Genomic DNA, 15000 nt, shown 5'->3' on the forward strand with positions numbered 1-15000 from the left:
TTCTGGACAGTGTATCATAGCACATTGATCAGGACTTGTGTACTAAGTCTATATAAAGTGATCTTTTTATTCAGGGGGATTGAAAATCTTCCTCCTCAGAGAGTATTTTTCTTCCTCGAAAACCAACCCGGTTTCCACTGAAATTCTCGGATTCGAGGAGAATTCCCCACACTGTTTAAGACTAGCTGTTCCCAATTCAGTTCCAAATAAGTTGTTGTTGTAAATGACAAGATTGTACCTACCACGTGTATGTGTCCGTGCTGGCAGGCGAGATGCAGCGGGGTCTCTCCATTCAAGGCCTGTTCGTTGACAGGGGAGTGTTTCAACAGCAAGGCCTGCACTGGATCTGGCCTTCCCTGCCACGCCGCGTAATGCAGAGCCACCATACCTGTAATGGATGGCGAATGGTCATGGTAATGGAATTCTCATTCATGAAGATATCATTGTCAATACAAACAGACCTCTCTTAATTATTACTTAGACTATCACAATTGTCACTGTTGCTATCCTCGTCCTCTTCCTCAATCATCAATCATCATCATCGTCATCATCATCATCGTCGTGTTATTTGTGTTCTCTTAGGGGGCGGGGACGTAGCTCAGTTGGTAGGGCGCTGGCTTTGTAGCCAGTTGGTCGCTATCAGCGTGGGTTCGATCCCCACGTTCGGAGTCAACTTTGTGCAGACTCTCTTCGGTGTCCGAACACCCCCGTGTGCACACATGCGCACGAAAAAGATCCCACGTTCACAGCGAAAGTCTCAGGGCTTGGAAAACACGAAGACACGCATGCATCATCTCTCGTCTCTGATTATCATGATCGTATTTCGATATTTTGACGAGACAAACCCAATGCTGGTGTGTCGAAGAAGATAGCCACAGCGGGCTTGTTCGAATCAAAGTATCACACCATATCTTCAGCGTATTACCAATACCTGTCCCAATATAGACCAGTTGGTCTAAGAGGACGTTAAACCCTAATAGTCAGCCAGTCTGTTCTCTTTGCCTTGAATTTCACATGCAGTAGGAATCAGAAAGTATCTGCCCTTTTCTCCTCAAGTCCTATAAGTATAATGTCAATGACGTACCAGGACTGACCGAGTGCCAGTACTGAAGTAAAACATTGGCTTTTCAGTGCGTGTTCCTATACCTAAAAGGGGACGTAGCTCAGTTGGTAGCGCGCTGGCTTTGTTGCCTGAGTTGGTCGCTATCAGCGTGGGTTCGATCCCCACGTTCGGCGAGAGATTTATTTCTCGGAGTCAACTTTGTGCAGACTCTCTTCGGTGTCCGAACACCCCCGTGTGCACACATGCGCACGAAAAATATCCCACGTTCACAGCGAAAGTCTCAGGGCTTGGAAAACACGAAGACACGCATGCATCATCTCTCGTCTCCGATTATCATCTGCATCATCTCTCGTCTCCGATTATCATCATGATCGTATTTCGATACTTTGACGAGACAAACCCAAGAAGAAGAAGCCACAGCGGGCTTGTTCGAATCAAAGTATCACACCATAATTATCTTCAACGTATTACCAATACCTGCCCCAATATAGACCAGTTGGTCTAAGAGGACGTTAAACCCTAATAGTCAGTCAGTCATACCTAAAAGCAAACTTCAGAAGTCATTTCATTTGTTTTATTATCGCACGCTTATGCAGTGGGGTGGGGGTAGGCGTGACTGAGAAGGCCATGTGTTGACATTATGTTTTACGTTGCTGGAAGAGAGGTAGAGGGCGATCAAAAACGGAAGGGGGGGGGGGGGGGGGTGGTAGTAGGAGGGAGGCAGATACAGAGAACAGCAGACCCACACAAAGCCAGGCCGGCAGACATACGGACAAACAAGAAGGGCAAAGCCCATACGACTCACATGCTTGACCTTGACCTTTACATGACCTTGACCTCAAATAACTAAACCTAGCAATGACATCATACACTAAGAACTGCTTTACACATTTTTCCTACCAAAATACATGTGACCTTGACCCAAGGTCAAGGTCATCCAAGGTCATGCAACACAAAGCTGTTAATTCAAGACATAGGAAGTACAATGGTGCTTATTGGCTCTTTCTACCATGAGATATGGTCACTTTTAGTGGTTCACTACCTTATTTTGGTCACATTTCATAAGGGTCAAAGTGACCTTGATCATATGTGACCAAATGTGTCTCATGATGAAAGCATAACATGTGCCCCACATAATGTTTAAGTTTGAAACAGTTATCTTCCATAGTTCAGGGTCAAGGTCACTTCAAAATATGTATACAATCCAACTTTGAAGAGCTCCTGTGACCTTGACCTTGAAGCAAGGTAAACCAAACTGGTATCAAAAGATGGGGCTTACTTTGCCCTATATATCATATATAGGTGAGGTATTGAATCTCAAAAACTTCAGAGAAAATGGGAAAAATGTGAAAAATAGCTGTTTTTTAGACAACATTTATGGCCCCTGCGACCTTGACCTTGAAGCAAGGTCAAGATGCTATGTATGTTTTTTGGGGCCTTGTCATCATACACCATCTTGCCAAATTTGGTACTGATAGACTGAATAGTGTCCAAGAAATATCCAACGTTAAAGTTTTCCGGACGGCCGGACGGACGGACGTCCGGACGGACGGACGGACGGACGACTCGGGTGAGTACATAGACTCACTTTTGCTTCGCATGTGAGTCAAAAAACACGGTAGATTGTAATTGGCCGGCACAGACACACTCACATACACTGTCAAAAACAAGCATAAACAGGAGCAACCTGCAGCTGTACAAAGGAAAGAACAGAAAAAGAGTCACTGCATCTTGATTTAAGAGCATATTCTTCCACCTTCACAGCCAGGTAATAGAAGGGTAACAGCAGGCAATCAAAGGGGCAGCAGGAAGTAACATATCAAACTGATAATTGCAGGCTTCTCTCTTCCTGTAGCGCTGCATTACTCATTATGTCAGTACAGTGCAACCCCTCTTTTAAGACTTCCACAAATCTCAGAAAATGAGGTCTTAAAAAGGAGGGAGTCTAAATCTGTAGGTTCATTTACAGAAGCTATGAACATAAAATATGAAGAAGCAAGGTCTTAAATGGGAGGAAGTCGTATCGGGGGTCTTAAAAAAAAGGGGGGGGGGGGGGAGGGTCCACTGTACGACCTTTAGCGGGCGATCACCCAAGACATACAGTCCCTTAGCGGGCTGAGGTGGGTCATGGATCAGTGGCGGAAACTGCGGGTGGGGAGGGGGGTACGGGAGGGTGGAGGATGGATGTGGGAATCAGACACATGTTTTGTCCACGCAAGAAATAGTGATGCTGATTACAAATTAGATTCGTCTCTCAGAGTGCCACTGAATAATAAAAAGACTGACTTTTTGTCCAAAGCGAATTATTTACAAGCAGCTCCTGACTCTAAAGAGTACCTGCCCGTCCTTCCATATTCTTGCAAGGTTTTACGTTTTACTATTTCTCACAATAATTCACTAAACCGCTAACGAAACCGCAACGAAACCGATGTCGCTCTCTCCAAATTGTCTGCTAGCCCAAGCCGCCTCCTCCCCCATAATCCCAACAAAAAATATCACACACACACACACACACACACTGCCGCCCCAGCCCCCTCAAACACACACTCAAACACAATCTCACACACACACGAACACCCCACTACTACTTCAATTTCCTCTATCAAAAGTTCTCAAGCACCGGAAGCCTCCTCGCACAAAGCCCCACTACCACCACCCCACAAAATACACCCCCCCCCCCCCCACCTACACTGACATGAAAGGAATACACAACACCTAAAGTCCTTTTTCCAGGAAAGGCGGGAGTTGAACTTCAAGACGTTCTGTTTCCCAGCCATCGATTCTTCAAGTTCCAGAAGTGGGTGCCATGCAGACGAGCCCGGCAGACAAAGAGATAGTCGCACACAGGTGTTTACATGACCTTTCCATGGCCAAGAGCCCGACAAGCCTTTGGCACACACCCACACCTGACTGTTTGCCATACAACAGGTAAACCTACCGTGGCCGTCAAAGTACTTTCCACCTACCTTGCTTACCACCTTACTCACAGCTTAACGCCTTTTTCTATGACTATTTTTATATACCTGTCGGCTCGGCATGTGAAGATGTTATTTTTTCTTTCAAGGCTTCCATGTTTTTAACCAGCTCTTTGAACTCCGCTTGCGGGTTTTTTTGAACACTCAAGTTTTCCTACTTCTCTGGAATGATAATGGGATGTTTCTTGATGCTCTTTTCCCCCTTTATGTTCAGAGATAACAAGGTGAGACTGACAAGAGAGAGAGAGAGAGAGAGAGAGAGAGAGAGAGAGAGAGAGAGAGAGAGAGAGAGAGAGAGAGAGAGAGAGAGAGAGAGAGATGTTCTGCTCCTATGACACCAGCACAGAGGAGAGGGAGGAAAACATAGAGAGAAAGTCCTAGCTTCAAGCATGTTTCAAAAGGTATCTTTTAGCCCTCAGGTGCAGAGAAGACTCCCACCTGACTTTAAATGTCAATTCCTCTAGAGTATACGGCAGTTCTTCAGAGCACATTGTTGTCCAAGTTTATACCAAACATGGCGGGGGGGGGGGGGGGGGGTGAGTGGGTGGGATGGCTTTACCTTTGTTGTCCTTGAGATCAGGACTGGATCCGGAGTCCAGAAGGAGCTTGATGACGTCAGTGCTGCCCATGAGAGACGCCTGGTGGAGAGCTGACATCCTGCACACACACGGAACCACAAACCAACCTTTATACATCACGCTTAGTGACTGGTTTACCGCGTCCACGGACATCATTCATGATACGGGCGAACAGTTTAGACAAGACTAGACCTAGACTCCACAAAAGAAACTTTGCAATCCGTGATAACAAACGGACAGGTTCAAACAGAAAAGAAAGATGAGTCTTTCCATGCAAAATGTCTTACACCCTTTTTCACAAAAACAAAATTGCACTGTGCAAAAACAAAACTTACTCCACGATACTTAAAATAGCGTATACGTTCATTACAAATACCGTTTAGTCATGTCGCACGAGGCAACGGGGCGTCCCAGGCAAGCCCACTGCCAAGAAAAAGGTTGGTATAATTACGGTACTGCGATATTGGGATGATTACAGTACCTCGGTGTGTACGTGCTCATTGACCTCCTTTGATCATGTATGTTTAGTATTGCGCATTTTTGAGAGACAGCCGCTGTGTGGACTGTGTGTGTTATGGTGGCTGTCACCCCTGTGTTCATTATATTTTGGTCAAAGTTGGCCTTGAGTGGAGAAAGAGAAATCTAGAGAGCGACTGACTTGGGACAGATGAGAGCGAACGTGTAAACGTTGTTTTGGAGTGGGCGAGAGATTATTCAATCGAAATTGTGATTACCTTATTGAGGTTTGAGAAGCTTTAGTGCCTACGGCGAGAAAAGAAAATATGTTGACCTGTGTGAACTTTCGCCAGAGAAAATGTGTGCATTGTTCGGACAATCCAACTTCTAGGACTTGTGTTTTAGTCCCCAGGATGTGTGACGTGACAGCGATTTCCGAGGATTCGGTTCGCGTGGGACTTCAGTCTTCCGTATGATGAGAGGTATTATCTTGGAGTAATGTTGGTGCGATTTCATGATTAGATTCAATAGCGAAATGTTTGAACAATGATGTTCCTTTGTTTTGGTGCCATGTGAATTGTTTCGAGTGTGTGTTGTCAGCATCCCGAAAACTTGTGTGTGCGACAGTGTTTGGCTAAATATGTAGAAGTGTGTGGTTGAGCGTGTGCCTTTTGCAACCCCGTGTGGAAAAGCCTATACCATGCCACGAAGACAGCAAACTCGTAATTCCATGACACCCACCCAGGCAAAAAGAAGGGAACCGACTCTTCCCCCTTCAAAAACCTGTACTAATTGAGCAGTCGCTTCCCTTGGCACTACAACCTGCGGTGCGCGGACTGCCGGTGATTTTTATATTTAGTCAAGTTTTGACTAAATATTTTAACATCGAGGGGGAATCGAAACGAGGGTCGTGGTGTATGTGCGTGCGTGTGTGTGTGTGTGTGTGTGTGTGTGTGTGTGTGCGTGCGTGTGTGTGTGTGTGTAGAGCGATTCAGACTAAACTACTGGACCGATCTTTATGAAATTTGACATGAGAGTTCCTGGGTATGAAATCCCCGAACGTTTTTTTCATTTTTTTGATAAATGTCTTTGATGACGTCATATCCGGCTTTTCGTGAAAGTTGAGGCGGCACTGTCACGCCCTCATTTTTCAACCAAATTGGTTGAAATTTTGGTCAAGTGCTCTTCGACGAAGCCCGGGGTTCGGTATTGCATTTCAGCTTGGTGGCTTAAAAATTAATTAATGACTTTGGTCATTAAAAATCTGAAAATTGTAAAAAAAAAAATAAAAATTTATAAAACGATCCAAATTTACGTTTATCTTATTCTCCATCATTTGCTGATTCCAAAAACATATAAATATGTTATATTCGGATTAAAAACAAGCTCTGAAAATTAAATATATAAAAATTATTATCAAATTTGTTTTTTCGAAATCAATTTAAAAACACTTTCATCTTATTCCTTGTCGGTTCCTGATTCCAAAAATATATAGATATGATATGTTTGGATTAAAAACACGCTCAGAAAGTTAAAACGAAGAGAGGTACAGAAAAGCGTGCTATCCTTCTCAGCGCAACGAATACCCCGCTCTTCTTGTCAATTCCACGTGCACTGCCTTTGCCACGGGCGGTGGAGTGACGATGCTACGAGTATACGGTCTTGCTGCGTTGCGTTGCGTTCAGTTTCATTCTGTGAGTTCGACAGCTACTTGACTAAATATTGTATTTTCGCCTTACGCGACTTGTTTTTCTCTCCAGGAAGCACCTCCATTTCCGTTCCCAGCGACTCCAAATGAAAGCCCAGTATTCATACTGCAGGGTTTGTTCATCAAAATGTGACTTGATGATAAAACAAAATGATGCCGTGCTCTCGACATGGAAATTAACTCTCATGATAATCTCGATAGGCCAAATAGCCCCAAAGAACTACACTTGAAAGCACGGTATACATCATTATCTTACCTACATAAAAGAACTACACTCTAACCCGAAAAGTAAAGTTGTGATTGTGTGCGTGTGAGTCCGTCTGTCTCTCCACGCTGACTGGCTAAGTGTTTCTGTTGAAATGAAGGGAAGAGGGCGGGGGGAGGAGGTCGGACATACAGAAAAAATAGGTTTGCAGAGTGAGAGCGGCCTTGCTTCACATAAAATGACAGGAGTGCAAAATGAAGTGTGGGAAGGGGAGCGGCAGAGAGATGCTAGGAAAACAGTAAACACGGTCAATGTTATCGCTGTACTCGCAGTTACTAGCACAGTCCAACGGAGCGACTGACATTTTTATAACCGTAACGCCCATGCCACAACAGCGACATCCACCCATTCCCACCCATAGATTACCAGTCCCCTGCTTACAAACGCAACGCGCATCGCCACGATGCTCCCAAGCCGCAACAAATATACACACACTATTTTGTCCTGCCATCCTAGCACATTCTTCACCACCTTCTGTTGATGCTGATTCACAAACATGCCATGTCAGTTCTTCTTTGGCTTGTTTATACTTCAGTTTTATCTTTGACAAATATACACTCAATATTTTCTTGCCTTCCTAAAGCTATGTCTTCGCCACGTTCCGTCCATTGCTGATTTTCAAACAGACCATGTCGGTCCATTCATGACTTTTCCCCCTAAACACCAGTATCCCCACAATGTCTACAATAAACACAAGAAACTATATGTTCATTACATTCTGTCAATACCAATACGCAAACAGACCATATTGGTCAATCTTTGACTTTTTTCTTTCGGTATCTGTATTCATGTGTTCGCTTTAAACACACGACGCTATAATCTCTTTTGTTTTCTGAGTCACGGTATTAATGATTGGCTCACTGCTTTGTTGTCAGATGATTGACAAAAAGAAGAAACGAAAACACACACACACACACACACGCACACCGAGGCTTTCTATTCAGCGTTGACCCACTGCTTTCTTTCTTTCTTTATTTGGTGTTTAACGTCGTTTTCAACCACGGAGGTTATATCGCGACGGGGAAAAGGGGGAGATGGGATAGAGCCACTTGTCAATTGTTTGCACGTATGTGTGAATGAGAAAGCACACAAGTGAGAGTGAGCGTACGTCGTGAACAACGAATATGCGTGCCTGTGTCTGTGTGTGCGTTGTTTGTGAGTGCGTCTTATGTGCCTGCAGTTGCATGCGCCTGCATGACCGCGCCCGCAACCAGCAATCAAATCACGAAAATCAAGGACACTGTGACGACGTAAATTTCTCCTCGTAAACTCCTTCCCTTTCCCCATGAAGGGTGACTTTGGGCGGAGCCGCGTACGACTTGATATGCCCCCAAGACGCACGAATCACTGCAGTCCCGGTGTAACACGACATTTTTACTCCACGAAAAACTTACTCCGGAGTAAACATTTCGTACGAAATTCTTACTCCGAGTACACTTTTCGTACGAGAAAAGAACTCCCCAAGGTACGAAAAAATTTTGACTACCCAACTTTTGTTACTTCCAGTAAAAATTTCGTACGCGAAAATGGGATGGGGGCGAAGGGATAATGCCAAGGTGATCTCGCGCAAACAAATGTCGCGCTACCCTCCCTCCACCCCTTCCACCACCAAGACTAACAGGGGGACAGGGGAGTAAAAGTTGCGTACACCTGGCGTGGGCAGTAAATTGCTCGTGTCAGGGTGGAATAATTTATTCGTTATTTATTCGTCAGGGGAGTAACATGTTTAACCGAAATGTTGACTCGGAACACACCTGTCGTTGGAAGTCGTTTTTTCGTGTTATGGGGGAGTAGTTTTTTCGTAAAGGGAGTAAAATTTTCGTACGAAATTTTTACTCCGGAGTAAAAATCTCGTGGGAGTAAGTAATTTTCTTGTGTTACACCGGGAGTGCAAAAACCGAACCGTATTTGCTGAACAGGCCGTCTCAGTTACTGTATTTGCACTGTTCACGTAATGCCAACAAAGACTACTTACTTTTGCCCGCCTTAATAAAAAGTTTGGGAGTAAGCAGCTAGGAGACGTAATCAAAATGTTGGTGACACTCTAGAGAGCGGTTCGTGCACTAAGCGGAAAGTAAATACCTCTCTCCTCGTAGACAACCTATGGTTTACGTTATGTGCTACCAGAACCGTTTGTATCAACTTGTTTTGTTAGTTTGTATTATGTGGTTTTTGCTCTCTCTCTCTCTTGACCTTTATAAGACCAGTCTTGCTTTTTCGGGTACTTTAGTTTGGAATTCGCTTCTATCATCCTTTAAGCACTTAAAGTCATTAAAAAGTTGTAAAAAATGTGTTAAAAAACACTTAATGTCTGAGTAGTTTAACGCCTTTTGATTTACCACACTTAGTATTACGTCAAAGATATGCTGTGCATTGTATGTTCTGAACATATTTTTATTGTACTATTGCTACAGGTTCGATTGCTACCAGCTTGTATTTATAATTACCTGCATAGTATGCATTTGATTTTATGAATAACCACATATGTATGCTCTTCATGCCTCATCTTCATCATCATCATTATCATCATCATCATCATCGTCATCATCATCATCGTCATCTTTATTATCACGTGCTGAAGTTTTCCGACCTCCTTTTGTTGGTTAACTCTTTAACTTTTTAATTTTTAATTTTCTAATTATATAATTGTGTGTCTATGCGTCCCAAGGACAGATTGTAAGAAAAGGCGTAGCCTTAAATCTTAATCCTTGTTAAATAAAGTTCAATTCAATTCAATTCAATTCTCTCTCTCTCTCTCTCTCTCTCTCTCTCTCTGTGTCTCTCTCTCTGTCTCTGTCTCTCTCTCTCTCTCTCTTCAAGTCTTAGTTCCACTTTCACATACCCTTCTACAATGCTGTGATATACCAGCTTGATTGACTTCAAGCTGGTTTTCTTATCTGAGATCTGCAGGTTAAAAAACATTTTTAAGAATCATTACATTTTGCTAGCTTCCTTATTCTGAGACTAACTCGTTACTATACATCTTAAATAAATATTACATTAATTCCCAAGTTGGATCAGGTTGCTAAACCAAGAAATAGGGTGCCGGTGGGTATAGATTATTACAGCGCTGGAATCAAGGAGTAGTTTGAGCAAGAAACAAAGCACAAAGGCGTTCTTGCTTTGAACTGAAATCTTCACGGAGGAAAAAAGACTTTGAAGGAGATTGGGGTGCAACCTTGTCAATAAGAGCACGCGGAGTATGTAATACCAGAGAACGACATGGAGTTAGTTCACTGTCCATTGGTGCCCTGTGTCCTGTACCAAATACAGTGGAATCCCACCGTAAAACCTCAACAAATCTGAGAAATTCAGGCAGTCAGAAGGTTAATTCGCATAATGGATAGAAAACTTAGGGGCGAAAAGGTCTTGAGAAAGAGGTCTCAAAACAGGGGCGGGGGTCTTTACGGGGGCTTCCGCTGTATGGCCAAACTCATATCGTTATAAGGCGGTTCTCCAACACTAACGCTGACAGTTTGGAGAGCCACTCTGAGTGGAGGTACAAAGTACTCAAAAGCTTGTTCATCATTCCAACCAAGATTGGTCGCACACGATACTGTCTTTCAGAAAAATTCCACCCGAGAAGCAATCATGCGTAACGTGTGTAAGCTTGGTAAACTGACCCCTGTTAAGTATGGCGACCGAGCTAGCGAAAGGTGACAAAACAGAGGCATGGGACCCTTGTCAAAGTAAATTTATGTACTCTCGGCTAACTGCTCAAATATTTAACAATATTTGCAAACGATGTCAATAATGTGTCCGCGATATATTTCGAACTCCACCCACAATACAAACATTCCCACGTTAAATGTTCTCTCCTTTTTTACATTTAGTCAACTACAGCGCAACTACTACCCTGCTCTTCTTGTCAATTTCACTGCCTTTGCCACGAGCGGTGGACTGACGATGCTACGACTATACGGTCTTGCAGTGCGTTCAGTTTCATTCTATGAGTTCGACAGCTTGACTAAATGTTGTAATTGCGTCTTACGCGACTTTCTTTCTTCCTTTTTACATTTAGTCAAGTTTTGACTAAATGTTTTATCATAGAGGGGGGAATCGAGACGAGGGTCGTGGTGTATGTGTGTGTGTTGTGTGTGTGTGTGTGTGTGTGTGTGTGTGTGTGTGTGTGTAGAGCGATTCAGACTAAACTACTGGACCGATCTTTATGAAATTTTTCATGAGAGTTCCTGGGTATGATATCCCCAGGCCTTGTTTTCATTTTTTCGATAAATGTCTTTGATGACGTCATATCCGGCATTTTGTAAAAGTTGAGGCGGCACTGTCACACCCTCATTTTTCAATCAAATTGATTGAAATTTTGGTCAAGCAATCTTCGACGAAGGCCGGACTGCATGACCGAGACCACACACACCACGCGAGAGAGAAAGACTACAGGGAGGCATGCCGTCATGATGCATTAATTGACGTCAAACACTTTTGACCGTGACGTAATCTTATGCGAGCTTTATCCATAGTCTTGGATAACCACTCACACATAGACTCGGAAATGTTAAAGTTTCTACCACAGACATACACACGCACAAACACACACACACACGCACACACACACGCACAAACGCACAAACGCACAGACAGACAAAGTTACGATCGCATAGGCTACACTTCGTGAGCCAAAAATTATGATCAAAATTAAATTTCCGAAATCGATTTAAAAACAAGTTCATCTTATTCCTTGTTGGTTCCTGATTCCAAAAACATATAAACATATAGATATGATATGTTTGGATTAAAAACACGCTCAGAAAGTTAAAACGAAGAGAGGTACATAAAAGCGTGCTATGCAGCACAGCGAAACCACTACCGCGCTGAACAGGCTCGTCAGTTTCACTCCGTTATGCACAAGCGGCGGACTACGGTCATTGTGAAAAAAATGCAGTGCGTTCAGTTTCATTCTGTGAGTTCCACAGCTTGACTAAATGTAGTAATTTCGCCTTACGCGACTTGGAATTCTGTGAGTTCGACTGAGCTTGACTAAATGTTGTATTTTCGCCTTACGCGACTTGTTTACATTTAGTCAAGTTTTGACTAAATGTTTTAACGTAGAGGGGGGAATCGAGACGAGGGTCGTGGTGTGTGTGTGTGTGTGTGTGGAGCGATTCAAAACTTGACATGAGAGATCCTGAGTATGGTATCTCCAGATTTTTTTATTTTTTTTTTTATAAATGTCTTTGATTACGTCATATCCGGCTTTTCGTGAAAGTTGAGGCGGCACTGTCACGCTCTCATTTTTCAAACAAATTGGTTGAAATTTTGGTTAAGTAATCTTCGACGAAGCCCGGACTTTGGTATTGCATTTCAGCTTGGAGGCTTAAACATTAATTAATGAGTTTGCTCGTTAAAGTTGTCATTAAAATCGATTTTTCGCAAACAGATTTAAAATTGATTGCATCGTATTCTTCATCACATTCTAAATCTAAAAATATATACATGTGTCATGTTTACTCTAAAAATGTGATCACAATTAACGAAATAGATTAATTAGTCTTCCAATTCAAATTTAAGAAATCGATCCAAAAATGATTTCATCTTATTCTTTATCATTTCTGATTCCAAAAACATATAGATATGATAGGTTGTATTCAAAACAAGCTCAGAAAGTTAACAAGAATACTGAAAAGCGCGCTTTTATGCTTTGCACAAAACGCTACCACGCTAATCTGGCGTGTCAATATCAGTACGTTTTGCACGTGGGAGGTGAGCGATTTCCTTCACGCGGGGATTGACGAAGCTGTACTGTCTTGGTGAAAAAAATACAATGCGTTGAGTTTCATCCCGTGAGTACGACAGCTTGACTAAATCATAGACCATTTATCGTGGACCGCCAACTAGCTCTCTCTCCGCTCTTTCTCTCTATTACGAGGTAGCACCTCTCGCATTTAGAAACCTACGCTTACATGGCCTTTCAGAAATCAGGGGGATGTCATATCCGGTGTCGATTGTAAACATGGACGAAGTTGCCGAGGTAAGTTCTGAAAATGCTAAAATAAACTCAGCAAAAGTGCATATGGAACATGTTTTTCGATGAGTTTTGTTAAATTTAGTTTGGAGTTTTGGAAAATCCAGTTCATTGTCACCTCCCATTGTCACAAATAACCGGAGCGTCCTTTCTTTTCACTGTCTTCGAATCGCTGGCCTTTCAAACCGGACGTCACGCGCCACTGAAAGTCGAAAATCGTAACCTCGAAGGGTCACGTGACGAGTTGGCGGTCCAGGCTATTTGGTCTATGACTAAATGTAGTAATTTCGCCTTACGCGACTTGTTTTTCTCTCGCCTGAATCTCAAATTATTATTTCGCAGACATAACTAGAACACCTGTTTCATTGTGGGCGGGGATCCGGGCGAAAGTTTGGTCAGGGAAATAGCAGTAAGTGGGGAAATACTCTATTGACTAAACTGCTCCGCTCGCCAGTCAGCCATCTGTAAGCAGGCAGGCAATCCTACGGCTCTGACAGGACCACAAATGAGGTTTTGTCCGGGGGTAATTTCCAGTGAGGGATCGCATGAAAGCTACACTGCTCAAATACTTGGTCACTGATCGACAGCCCCCAATTGGATGTCAGTTTCGCTTCTGTGTCAAACCGGACGACACTTGACTTCAATGTATTTTTTCCAGATTTGTTTCAAGGAAGTTGTAATTTTGTTCTAAATTTTGATTAAAAAGGTGTTGTATACAGCAACAAACTAACAAGCAAAACATCCATTATAGTTTGCAGGTTCTAAAAAGGTTAATTGTAATACTCTTATGACAGGGCATGCGCAATGGATATTAGTAAATCGGTGTCTGAATTTCAGGATATTGAGAACGCTTGTGCTCAGACAAGCACACACCCACAGACATAACCCCCCCCCACTCACACACACATATATAGTAAGTGACACACACACACAGTGACACACACACACACACACACACACACACATACACACACAAAAGGGAGGCTGCAAAAGCAGGGAGGCCCGGGTAGCTCAGGTGGTAGAGCACTGGACTTGTGATCGAGAGGTCGCTGGTTCGAATCCGGGCCGGGACGGACACGGGTCAACTTTATGTGCAGACCCAGAGACGGTATCCATCTCCCACCCCCGTGTCACCACAATGGCACGTTAAAGATCTTGGTCATTCTACCATAAGTGCAGATGGCTGATACCACCTAAACACGCAAACATCAAAAAGCCGTGAGGGCGTAAAACTCGAATCGTATAAACCAATTCATGTCCAATATAGGCAATTAAGACCTGACGGACAATAAGCCCCTTAAAATTTACAGGGAGAAAAAAGCGAAACTGGTTGTGGCCATGAATCGAATCTTCTCACGCTGTACCCAACCATCCCCGCAAGGACATGCAAGCAGCCACCAACCAACCCCTGCCTTCGGGACATAATGGTCCTAGCTGCAATGTCCACAAGGTCTCCGATATCACGAAGGCCATATCAATAACGCCTCTTGGTACCGGACTACACGACCCTCCTCCACCCAAACCCCAAACAAGCATGCTGAGGGAGAAAAGAAAACTATGACAGAATATTAGAGCCAAAAGTGACAATTGGTGACGGCACACTATAGCCAAAAGTGTAATTACAAAGAACAGAGTGATCTTTGCTTTTATCATCGTTTCTGCAAAGCATGATGCCGAATTACCGATATCTTGAGAGATAACTGCAACTGAGATTGTCGGTGCCAGGAAGATGAGGCAGACGTAAACATGTCAAATTTCAGTGACCTCAGTTGTCATAATTGTAATATGACAAGAATACTGCTTGCTTTCTTTATTTGGTGTTTAACGTCGTTTTCAACCACGAAGGTTATATCGCGACGGGGAAAGGGGGGAGATGGGATAGAGCCACTTGTTAATTGTTTCTTGTTCACAAAAGCACTAATAAAAAAATTGCTCCAGGGGCTTGCAACGTAGTACAATATATTCCTATTACCTT

General features: G+C 43.3%; 1 protein-coding gene across 1 annotated transcript in view; it reads right to left on the reverse strand.

Moving 5' to 3' along the window:
- Nucleotides 1-15000, reverse strand: part of LOC138955282 (caskin-2-like) — a gene marked incomplete in the record, with an annotated part of 215475 nt that overhangs the window by 121015 nt on the left and 79460 nt on the right. The window contains 2 exon segments of the mRNA XM_070326917.1: nt 243-388; nt 4598-4695. Coding sequence (XP_070183018.1) covers nt 243-388; nt 4598-4695 — 244 coding nt within the window.

Source organism: Littorina saxatilis, linkage group LG2 (assembly GCF_037325665.1).
Source record: "Littorina saxatilis isolate snail1 linkage group LG2, US_GU_Lsax_2.0, whole genome shotgun sequence".
Lineage (NCBI taxonomy): Eukaryota > Metazoa > Mollusca > Gastropoda > Littorinimorpha > Littorinidae > Littorina > Littorina saxatilis.